This window comes from Octopus sinensis, unplaced genomic scaffold (genome assembly GCF_006345805.1).
Source record: "Octopus sinensis unplaced genomic scaffold, ASM634580v1 Contig14574, whole genome shotgun sequence".
Taxonomy (NCBI): Eukaryota; Metazoa; Mollusca; class Cephalopoda; order Octopoda; family Octopodidae; genus Octopus; species Octopus sinensis.
Genome location: NW_021833277.1, coordinates 1 through 11,851, shown reverse-complemented (window position 1 = coordinate 11,851; position 11,851 = coordinate 1). Strand labels below are relative to the sequence as shown.

The window sequence follows — 11,851 nt, the reverse complement described above, 5'->3', positions numbered from 1 at the left end:
GGGGGTAGAGAACGGACTCGAAATTGGACATTCATTCAGGGATCTGCGCTTTCAAAGCTTTAGCAAGGGATTGCCCATCCGTTCGTTGCTGTATCGGGACGCTCAAAGCGTAGACGGGAGAGAGGAATAGTTTTGCCCATGGAAGGGCGTCGGAGTGTCTCTTCGTGGTATTTCCGATCAAGGTGGCAAGACTCTCCGCAGCAAGTAACCTGGCTGCCTTTGAGATGTATCTACACCGTCGCAAAGCGGACAGATATCGCAGGAAATCCTCTGCATCAGAGACGGGAAGGACAAAGGGAGGTGGAAACCATCCAGGAACTACGCACGAAAAGAAATTCCACGTCTGGAGGGGAAATGGCTGCTTCCTCTTAAGACCAATACAAGAAAGATGGAAAAAATTCCCACAGGTCGAGCAATTAATTCTACGTTTCCGTCTGTTTGATTTCTTGCTAGAAAGGCATGTGGGATTATCTACTTTTTCCATGAATAGATTAGAATAAAATACAATAGGATACACAGAAAATAAGACAATACAATGAGATACACAGAAAATAAGGCAGTACAATGAAAAACAACAATGAATGTGACAAAATTACAAATGGGAAGAAATTACACCACAACAACCCAACAATATTTAGTTTGTACTCTAATTAAATAAATAATCCAGTAAATGGCACTTTAAAGCTCTCAAGTCACTATAGAAATCTATACGCTTATTTAATTGTTATTTTTTTTCATATTTGCCTTCTAAATACCGCCAAAATACGTTGTTTAGTATCTTAAGCTCTTTTTTAAGCCCCCAAGCTAAGATTTTGAGCTTCTTAAGAAACGAATTTAATAAAGATTGTTTTTTTCAATAAAGACAGTAATTAAAATTCAAAATAGTCACTTTTGGAAATTGACAGAATACCCGCCTCCTTTATCTTTATCAAATTTAAAGTTATCTGTCGACAGTCCAAATGGTTTTAAAACCATATTCCCTAATTCTTTTAATTTAGCTAACAAAATTAATACACCAACCCAACCCATTGCCTCTGTTTTTAATTTCTCGTTCCTGGTTTCAATCAGAGGGGGCAATTCAAAATTTCCTTTGAGAGCGACTTGGTTTTTTGGGTCGAGTTCCAACACTTTTTTGTAGTCTTTTAAAGCATCTTCCAATTTTTCGGTTTTTTCATAAAGTTTTGCCCTCAGAAGATAAGCTTTGATATAATTTGGATCAAATTCCAAGGCATTGGTACATTTTTCGATGGCTTCTGAGTCTTGGGACTAAATATTTATTTTTTGTTTAATAACAAGATATTTTAACGAGATTGCTGTGTTGTGGTATAAATTGGCTTTAATGTCAGGAAAATATTCCGAAGGACACAACTTCAAAGTTTCTGAATATTTATTTATGGCTTGAATGTATTTTTTGTTTTGGAAAAATTCATTTCCGATGCTTTTTTCTTTGAGAATATCATTTTTTAGTTTCTAGAATGTTGTTCATAATTTTACATCTAATTCCTCTGGTGATAATTCTACATTAATTTCTTCATTTATTTCCTCTAAATTAGAAGTCTCGTCAGCATCAAAAAATTCAGAAATTTCATTTTCAGAATCCATCAGTCAAAATCAAGTGCACAACAAAAACTAAATTATTAAATTATATAATTTATATTTCAAATTTATTGTGAACCTAATTTTATAATTAGATTCATGTGGAGGGTAAGAGATAATTCTTTCAGCTTCGACATGGATATAACTTAAGTCCCAAAAAGTTAATGTTATGAAATAGTCGACTTTGGTATTGCTTACATGTTAGTTAGGCTTTGAGAGGAATTTCTGTTTTTGATTATTTTGTTGAGCTGGCATTGGAAATGGGGCAGTTGAGACAATTATTATTATTTAGGCCAAACAAAATCACCGTCTTAACCATTAACTAACACGTTCAGGTGATTTCGACACTTCTCAACAGTCGAGGCATCTTTTCACAATGTTCCGACCGTGACCCCACACACTTTCTGTATGTACGGTGAATGGTTTGTGGTCCATTTCCACGATCCCCCCATTTGCCTCTACGAGGTGAATAGAGTGACTGCTGACTTTTCGGAACATGCATGTAGTCTGTTTTCATATAGCCATCCATATAAGTCGTCCAGTATTCTTTGTAGTCTTTCCTTCGCGTATTCGACATTTACATCCCTAGATGCGACAACTATGTCATCGGCATAGGAGAGTAGTATGTCATTATTTTCCATAGGAACCGGGAGATCATTCAGAAACAAGTTGAAGAGGGTCGGGGATAAAGGAGAACCCTGGGGTACACCATTGGGCAATAAGCGTGATTTTGAACTCTCGTTCCCGACGCACACTTTCCCACGACGTTCGCTCAAAAAATTCGGCAGTTGCGACAATGAAAATTGTATAAATGTTTTATCGTCCCTCAAAAAGTCAAATCACCTTTAAAATATTTATTCCCCCGATGACCTTATTTTAAATTGTTCCGACTGAGAGTTTAACCCAGATCCACCTTAATGCACACCTTTGGAATGTCGCTTGTTTAGAAAGTTTGTTGTTTCTGTGCATAAAAATATTAATTTTCTTTGTTTTCAAGATTTTCTTGTTGGTTGAAATACTCATTTTAAAGTATTCCTTTAATTTTATTTAAAATGTCCGTTCGGATAAACATTTTATATAATTAGTAATATATCACTCAAATTATCAATCTGAAAATAAAAAATGAATTTAAAGACGTTCTTAAACTCTAATTTATTAATCATCTATTCTGGCCTATGCAGACTTGGTTCGGGTTGATCGTCTTTTTCTTTGCAATCAGAGTCGATACTTTGAGAGTTCGAAAAGAGTACTTTCATATGAATTTTATTTTTTAAATGACTTTCTACGTGTCTTATAAGTAAATTGTGAATTTTTTAAATAATTTTGTAAATTTGTAATAAAAAATTGTAAGAAAAGTATTTTAAAAATTAAAAAATGTGTTTATACGACAACAAACGGAAAGATCTTTTAAAATTATTTTTTGACTTGCAAAATAACACAAAATATTTTATCAAATAAAATTGAAGCATTTAAAATGATATTTGTGGAATGAAGAATACCGCCAATGTTTTTTGAAGTCTGTATTTTTCATTGATTTCCTCAAACTAATAGATTCAACTTTGGATATACTATCAATATAAAATACGTCGTAAAAATACTTTTCATTTATAAAATGATTGATTTTAAAGCCATTTAAGTTGTTTTGAATATTTTTATCTCTCAAAAATAACTTCAGAATCTACTAAACTTTCAAAAAATGTTTACCTTTTCCACCTTCTTTGAATATTGTTTATATTTTGTTTTGAATTCAATCAAAACTTGTATTCCCCGAAACTTAATAAAAAATCTATAAATATTGAAACTTTAAAAACACAATTCAGGCTCATAATTTTTCGACCGTTTCAGAATAAAGTAGAAAAGATTTAATGAAAGGTGAACAATTTTTTCATTTTTGCCAAACTTTTCAAATCTTGTTATTTTATCCATTAAATTTGTAACGTGCCTGAGACCATGAAAACCTGCATATCGTTTTGAAATTAATGGTGACCAAGAATACTTCCGATAACTGGATCCTGAGACAAAATACTTAGGAGAGAGAGTATATCCAGCATCATTTCTGGAGAATCTAGACTCAATAAATTAAGAATAGCAAATAATCCATCATTTTCTTTCATCTTCTCTTTGAATTGAGAGGAAAACTAAGAAATGCTAATGAATGCTTACTTTTGGATCTCCCACAATGAGATTAGTAAATATTCCGATTATATATTCTACATATAGTGACTCAGAGCTTTTAATAAGAACATAAATAAAGGTTTCTTGCACATTATTCAGCCAATACATTGCAAATCTGGTCACATTATTACTTTGCTACAACGAATTATCTGGGTAGTTTCTTCTTTTCTTCTTAGCCATTTGTTTAAAGACTATAATTATAAATTACTAAATTAAACAAAATAAGCCTTTCTGTTTGTCTGGAAGATATTTTACTTTCATAAAAATAGACATAAGTCTCAAAATTTCATAAATAAGGATCACTGTGCTTTGATTAATGTTGCGAAATATAACTGCAAGTTTTATCACCTCCAACATGTTTATTAAAATAGAAATTCTTTCAGATAGAGCGAATTGACACAATTCATCTTCCAACAATTTCTAGATAACGTTAGAGTCGGTTTAGATACAAAAGGCATTCCAGTAAGTAGTGAACTTGATTTAAAGGAGGTTTGTTAATAGTTAAACATAATTTTCTCTTTTTAGGGTCGGAGAAATTGTTAGCAAAATTTTGTACAACCTTTTCCAAGAGAGCGATTATAGCCTCGAATATTGATATGTGAGTCCACTATTTGTTAGATATGATCGATCTTGCCTGATGCTGAGATATGTTTTTTAAAATGATTGCGGCTTGTAACTCAATTTCAAAATTGTCATTTTCAGAGTAAATCAATTTGCTCAGAATAGTAATTGATTCCATTAAAATTTTCTAATTCACTTACAAGTTTTTTTTACGCAGGTTTTTTCACCTTCTTCGTCTCTTCTGATAGTCATGTTATCTAGGATTTTAAGCAAGGGAGACAGGATGGCTATATTTTCATGACGTAAAAGATGGCATAGTTTTTGAATCCCCCCAAACAATCTGAACAAACTTGAAAAAATAAATACCGTATTCTAGAAAAGAAACGTTGTTTTTGATTTGTAGAATTCAGAAGAAACTGCAAAGCACGGATCTTCGTCTCATCACAAGGGTTTGAAAGTGCGCCAACTGCATGACAGGTGTCAATAAAATCGTTTTTCTTTGACTTATTTCGAACTGGATTTATATTATTTGTTTTCTCTGATGTTGTATTTGGAATGTTGTTAATGAAATTATTTTGACTGTATTTTGTTTGAGTAGTTGAATTCGGATTGAAATATGTACTGACAAATGAATGTCGCTCCTTGTTACGATGATTGGTGTTATTAATGAAAATTGGAGGCTTTATACGTATAAATTACTGAAAGGTGGAGAGGTTCGAACAAGAATTGAATCCTGCATAACTCCACTACTGAGTAATCACGATTTAAAGAATATAAACTGTGGAATCAATAAGATTTATTATGACAATGAAATTGTTAATCCCGAAAGCGTAGTAAAACAAATGGGATTCGAAATTTCTAAACAAATAATACGAGTGGTTGTTAAAATCAATAATGATGAGTTTCTGTATCTTCACTCGTAATTGATGACTCATCGGATGACCTCATTTTGGTTTTTTCACCTCGGCTAGATTTGTAATTTCAAAACTTTTATCAACATAATTAAAATTTTGCAACAATTTGTTTCCTCTCTTATCATTAGGACATATTTGCAATTTGAGTTAGAACAATCTTAAATTCAAAAAATTATTCTTTTATTTGTTTTTATAAAATTTTGAAGAGATGTGTTTTGTTTGGGTATCAATAATCATTTTCTTTCAATTTTCATTAAAACTTAAAGAAACGGTAAAATAACATAAATCGGTAAAATAACATAAAATTTTAATTTGGCTATATTTATTTGTTTAAACACAAAGACCGCAATAGTAAAGTCAATCGTACGTATGATTCCAAAGCCTGGAAAAATAAAGGACCATGCAGAGAACTATAGGCCGATAAGCCTAATATGCTCCGTCTCTAAAATTATGGAACGGATTGTCTTCACAAGACTTTCGAACTTCGTAGAGGAATCAGGTGCACTTGCAGTAGAGCAGTGGGGATTCCGACGAAAAAGATCCTGTGGTGATTGTTTCGGAGAACTCGAGAAAGTCATCTCGCTTAGTCTTGCTAATAATACAGCGACTATTGCTATCTGCCTCGATGTCTCAAAAGCTTTTGACAGCGTATGGCACCTGGGCCTCTTGGAAAGTGTCGCCAAGAGCAAACCCGGGTCTAAAACGGTCAATTGGCTGAAGAGCTATTTATCAATGAGAAGGTCATACATACGATGCGGAAACCGTTTGTCGGAATCTGTCGATCTCAAAAGAGGGGTACCTCAAGGCTCGGTCTTGAGCCCCCTGCTTTTTAATATTTACGTTGCTGATATTCCAAAACCGAAAGATCCTACCAGTCGTCTCATGATCTACGCGGATGACATATTAATAACGGATGCTTCGTGGAGAAAAGACATCTCGTGGAGGAAGTTAAAAGGATACGTGACAAGAGTGGAAGAATGGTGCATATCAAAAGGACTGACGCTTGCAAAAGAAAAGTGCACCGCCACTTGGATTGCAAAACAGGGAGCAAAACGAAAACCGCCGAGAAACCTCTATGGGTTTACAGTAACGGAGAACCTGAAATACCTTGGGGTTGAAGTTGGATCCAAGGGTTCTTACTTCAGATACATCGACTCGAGGAGAAGGAAATGCGCTCAAATTCTCAGGAGCATAATTCACTTCCACCTTTCCCCGGAAACGTTTTTATATGTTTATAAAACGTGCGTCGAACCATTGCTTACCTACGGGTTCGAGGGATGGTATCCTACTGCTGAAAGGATGGCATTATCGCTAAGCTCGAAAAGACGAGGCGATATGCCATCAAATTGGCAAATGGACTCCAGTTGGACCAACCCATCCCTCAAGTGATGGAAGACGCGACGGAAACGGTTGGAAGTGTTCTTGAGAGAGCCTTTTCCTCTCGAATTAAATATTAAAAAAAAAAAAAAAAAAGAGGGAAACAACGAAGAAGAGGCATACGTTGTCTCATTAACTTTCTCCCTCTTTTTTCGGCTTTTCCGTTAATAAAAATTCATTCATTCATTCATTCAGTAACCGGACAAATAGTCATGCGATCCCGATAAACGCCACCAGGGAGCTCATCCCCGCTCGGTAAACTTTCCACGAGCCCACAACAGATCGTACTAGACGGCCGATCGATTTTGCCGCGACATTAGCCGCCAATATGGAGTTCTGCTTGATCAGATCCTCCAAAGGAACCGTTCCGGAGCGTTTGTTATCATAAATCGAACGTTCAGTTTATCTTTACGGCCTTAGTTGGGTATCCTCGATTCTCCTTCTGACGTCTCCATGATTCATGTTTTATAAAGAAAGTTATTTTTAAAAACACATCTAGGTTTTATACTTTTTTTACTGTTTTTATACTATTTGGAAGTTTCAAATAATAATTTTCTTAACATTCTTTCAAAAGCATTTTTTTAATTAATTATAAAAATAACTCTTTATGCGAAAAAATCTTAACAAATTTCTCAATCTGTGATTTTTAATAACAAAAAATAGCATTTGATAAAATTTTAAGTGATTTTTGAATACTTGAAATCAATATTATTGATATTATTATATAAAAATTTTCATAAGTAACGGATACGGATGAGTGTTTTGTATGAACATTATATAATAAAATACTATATAAGTAACTTTTGCAGAAATAGAATAAATGTGCGATTCAAGTTTATTGCCTGTTTTTAATTATAGACCAGTTTCTGTTTCTTTCAGACACAAAACCTCGAAGACGCCCTCGTATTTCAGTAAAAGAATCTGAAAAAGATGAAGTTTATTACTTTAAAAGATTTAAAAATAATGAAGTATATATATTAATTGATTTTCCTTAGTCTGCTAAAAAATGTCGAGAAAATAAACGAAGACTTCAAAAAATCGTAGAAAATCGATTGAATATGCTAAATTTTAAAATATCGCTTTGTCGTGAATATTTTTTATTTATTTATACTTCGGTAAAAAACAATTTAGACATTTTTGGTGAAAGCACACTTGCATTTTTTGACGAACCAGTCATGGCCAATTTGTTGTTCAACAAATCCAATGATTTAGATAATTTATATTCATCCCAAAAAAGTTTGATCCCAGATTACTCTTTGTGGCCAGAAAATAATTTCTACAGTTATCAAGATGATGTTGATTTTTCAAATTGTGATTCAAAATTTTAAGAAATTTGAAGTTAAAGTCTATTTTTTGATTCAATAAACTATTGATTTAATAAATTTAATAAATCTTAAACAAAAACTTTCTTTCAATCTGTTTTGAACTTATTTTATGTGTCGGGAACAAATTACGCAGAAAAGTTTCTAACAAAGTACAGAGAATTGAGGGTTGCTTCAATGACCTGACTGAAAAAGACAAAGTTAAACTTTGCAAATTGTGTAGTCCTCACAGCGTTGAAAGTCTTCGCAATTTATAAACATTATTTTAATATCATCAAAAGCTTTATTATTGTAAGCTAATTCCATACTCTTAAAAACTACAAAACAAGCTAATAGGCCTTATTTCTCTGCGAAAACAGAAATTTTTATAGTTTATCCACAATGGCTATCTTTGTCACCTTCGATTTCTTAATAATAACCCCTTGCTGTTTTTGTTAAAAATTGAATCGAGGCTCGAATATATAAATTAGGAAAGACTTTTTGACGAGTCATTTTTATCCTATCTGTCTCGGATGGCTTTTTTTCGGAATTTTCACTTTCTTTTTCTAAGTTAAAAAACAGAAATTTTTTTAAAAAGGTGTTTCTACAATGTGAAAACTAAATTGTTGTACTGCCGTGAAGAAAAAAGACTGAATAAGATTATGTCGCGAGCGCTACCTATGCTCGAATTTAACATTAAAAATTTTTTATAACATATTAAACTTAAATTTTCTTAGTTATTAATCTTAAAATTATAGAATATTTAATTTCAATATTCTTAAAAGCCGCAGGATTTGATGAAACGAATTTAGTTATAAATTAGAGCAACATAAGTCAATAAAGTCAATTTCAATTCAGAGTTAGACTTTAGTCTAAAAATAGTTATTACTTAAATAAATATCCAAAAAGAGTTTTTATAAAAAGTTTGTTAGGTCGATTAGGTTAATTTTTAAATACAAATTTAAATAATATAATCATATCATAATTTTAAGCGTCAAAATAAATTTAAAATAATCGGCGTGACATTTCTGAATTATTGTAATAATCTTTTACTAAATTATAGAGTACATATCTCTAAAAGTAGATTCTTTGCTTATTAAATAAGCGACAGAATGTTTATTTAATAAACAATCGTGTCATAGCGTATAATTTTCCATTAGGAATCTTTTTTGGCCATTCTAGGTCCAGTAGATTGCGTAGTTATTTTATGTGAAACGTGTCTATTTTATGTAACTCTGCCTCTATGCCACCCCAGGTACCCGAGTTATACATGAGAACTGGTTTTATATACGCGTTGTACAGCTTTAGCTTGATGTTTGTTTTTTGAAGTTTTCGATGATTCCATATCTTTTGCATTTTCTTGTACATTGCAGAGGTTAAAACTCTCATGTCCTCACTATCACCAAGTAATGATCCCAATTTCCTTTTTTCCTCCAACTTTCATCAATATATTTCAATTCCCTTGCGATTCTTATGTGTTCAGTCTTTTCTTGATTAACGTGCGAACACCATCTCTCAAATTCGTCCAGAATTTTCTCCAAAACAGATGCAAGTTCCTGATCATTTTTTGACGAAATGTATTCGGCAATAATCCCAGTTTTTTCTTTATTATCCAATAAATTTCTTCCTTAACTGTCGTGAATACAAATATTCTTAGGTTGCACTCCTCTCAACAGCCCGAAACATTTTCGTTCCGTATCCCGTCCTCTCATTTTCACTGTCACTTTCATGTATTTTTCTGACATAAATTTCCTTCTTCCTTTTTTGATCTCCATGACAACACGACTCCTTTCTTTTTTTAGCACGTTATAATTATCATGATCTGTCGTAGATTCCATATTAAGTCTTATTTTCTTCTGGTTATCACTGATAGCAGTTTTTACTTTATCTAAGATTTTCCCTTTTTTGTTAAATTCAGGACCAGAAACTATAGTGCGAACTGTATGCATGTTTTTCGAGTAGTAAAAGGCTGCACTAAGTTAGGTTCCCCATCTTGTAATTATTACTTCAGGTGGTAATTCTATATTGTCAAAAAGATCTCTTCGAGATTTTTTTTGAGCAATGCAGTTTACATCGTGGCAATCAGATTATTAATATCCCCATAGTGTGTACTCATTTTTAAGGCACAATTATGTAAAAGATGAGCAAAACAAGTAATGTGTATAACATTGTTATACATAATTGACAATGTTTCTGCAGCAGCTATCATGTATGATGCAGCGTCGATAACCAATAAAACAAAATTAAATCGTTTGACGTTAAAATCCTTTAAAGTTTCATCGATTATCTGGCAAATAACTGAAGTATTACATATTTCAACAGAAATGCAATTTAATAGATAAATTTTCGATGGATTACAAATAGTCCCCCCAAAAACATTCACAAATTTATTATTTGAAAATTGGGTTTCATCAACAATCAAAAATATTTTCAAATTTAAAATAAGATTTTTTATTCGTTCAAAATTTAGAAGATAATTATCATATACCAATTTGCGACAATAGGTTTCTGATGGAACAGAAAATCCCAAATCGTCGAAAAACTTAGAAAAAAGATTGTGACGAATCTTATAAAGAGGGATATTCACACCCGTCATCATCGAAACCAATTTTAAACAAAAATCATTTGGAATTGCAATCAATTTCGATTGATGCAAGTCGTGTGTTTTACTTCTTTTTTATGCATTTCCGTCTGTCTGTGTTGTTCCACGTTAAAACTTTTTGACAAGTTTACCGAAACACAACAGAACTTGCAAGTAAGTCCCCCATTAGTACTTCTCGTAAATTCGTGCGGATATTTATTTAATATTTTAGAGAGTTTGAATTCATTAGATTTTTTTGATTTAGGCATCTATTAATATACCTCTTTTATATAAAAACCTTTATCTCACTCAACAAAAAACCGATTATATCTCACGTTATAAAAAAATAATTCAAATATTATTATTCAAATATTTATATTAAAAAAAATATTAATCTAATTCATTAAAATATACAAAAATTTGAATATGACTTTATTTTTATAATATAACTTTATTATTGAATATGACTTATATGACCTATTAATAAGTGTCGCAGTAATAGGGATTCCAGGAAATAGCGATCCGTAGTAAATAGAGCGCATAGTATTCAAATATAAATAAATTAAGCAATTTATATGTCTATTAGTAATAATCATTTTATTTTTGAAAATGTTTTTATTTTTTGCAAAAAATAATAAATTTTATTGAGCATGGGATATCTATCGATGTGCAATTATGAAAGGGATCAGATTATTGATTATCTAGTCAATGCGAATTTACCGTCAACACTCAGTACCGCCAATGAAATTCGTTCCTTCAGATTCGTTCCTTTGTTCTTTTATGATTGCAATCGAAAATAGACAACTATTGCTATTTCAAAAAAAAAAGAATTTGAATTACTTTTCCATATTTTCATTTTTGTTTAAATAAAATGAAATCGAAACTAAATACACTCCATAAAGATTTAAACGCGAAATTGACTAAATTGTTAACAAAAAGCGTCATTTAAACATTTAAAAAATTAACAATTCAAACAATAAACGAATCTATTCTTAAGCAAATATTTTCATTATCCTGTACGATTTTAAAGCAGATTTTGTAGTAAGCTATTTATTAATTTATAAAATTATCAAATTAACGAAAAAATCGTCCTGCACAGTATTTGTCTTTATAGATTTCTCTATTTGGACAATATAAAATTTTATAATTATTTTACTTCGGATCGCTATTTCCTGGTATCTCTATTTACTGTAACAATAAGTGTTTAAATAGTTAAAAAATATAATTAAAATATTTAATTAATATAAACAAACACAAAATGACCTTATTTTGTGATAAGCATTATATGACTTTTGGTTGCCCTAGTTATCAGATAAAAGTTCAATTTCGTTATCGAATACTCTTTG

At 31.7% G+C, this 11,851-nt stretch overlaps 1 protein-coding gene across 1 annotated transcript; it reads right to left on the bottom strand.

The window, feature by feature from the left end:
* Window positions 1-885: 885 nt before the first annotated feature.
* LOC118761517 (tetratricopeptide repeat protein 1-like) lies at window positions 886-1,602 on the bottom strand. Its single transcript, XM_036499519.1, has 2 exons — window positions 1,495-1,602; window positions 886-1,266 (listed from the first exon to the last, which is right to left on the bottom strand). The coding sequence occupies exons 1-2, from the start codon at window positions 1,600-1,602 to the stop codon at window positions 886-888; spliced, it is 489 nt and encodes a 162-aa protein (XP_036355412.1).
* Window positions 1,603-11,851: the final 10,249 nt, after the last annotated feature.

Bases quoted from the DNA above. Each gene is read 5' to 3' on its own strand.
- LOC118761517 (XM_036499519.1), bottom strand. From the start codon at position 1,602: ATGGATTCTGAAAATGAAATTTCTGAATTTTTTGATGCTGACGAGACT. The intron at 1,267-1,494 runs GTAAAATTATGA...ATAAATATTTAG, and splicing joins TATCACCAGAGGAATTAGAT to TCCCAAGACTCAGAAGCCAT.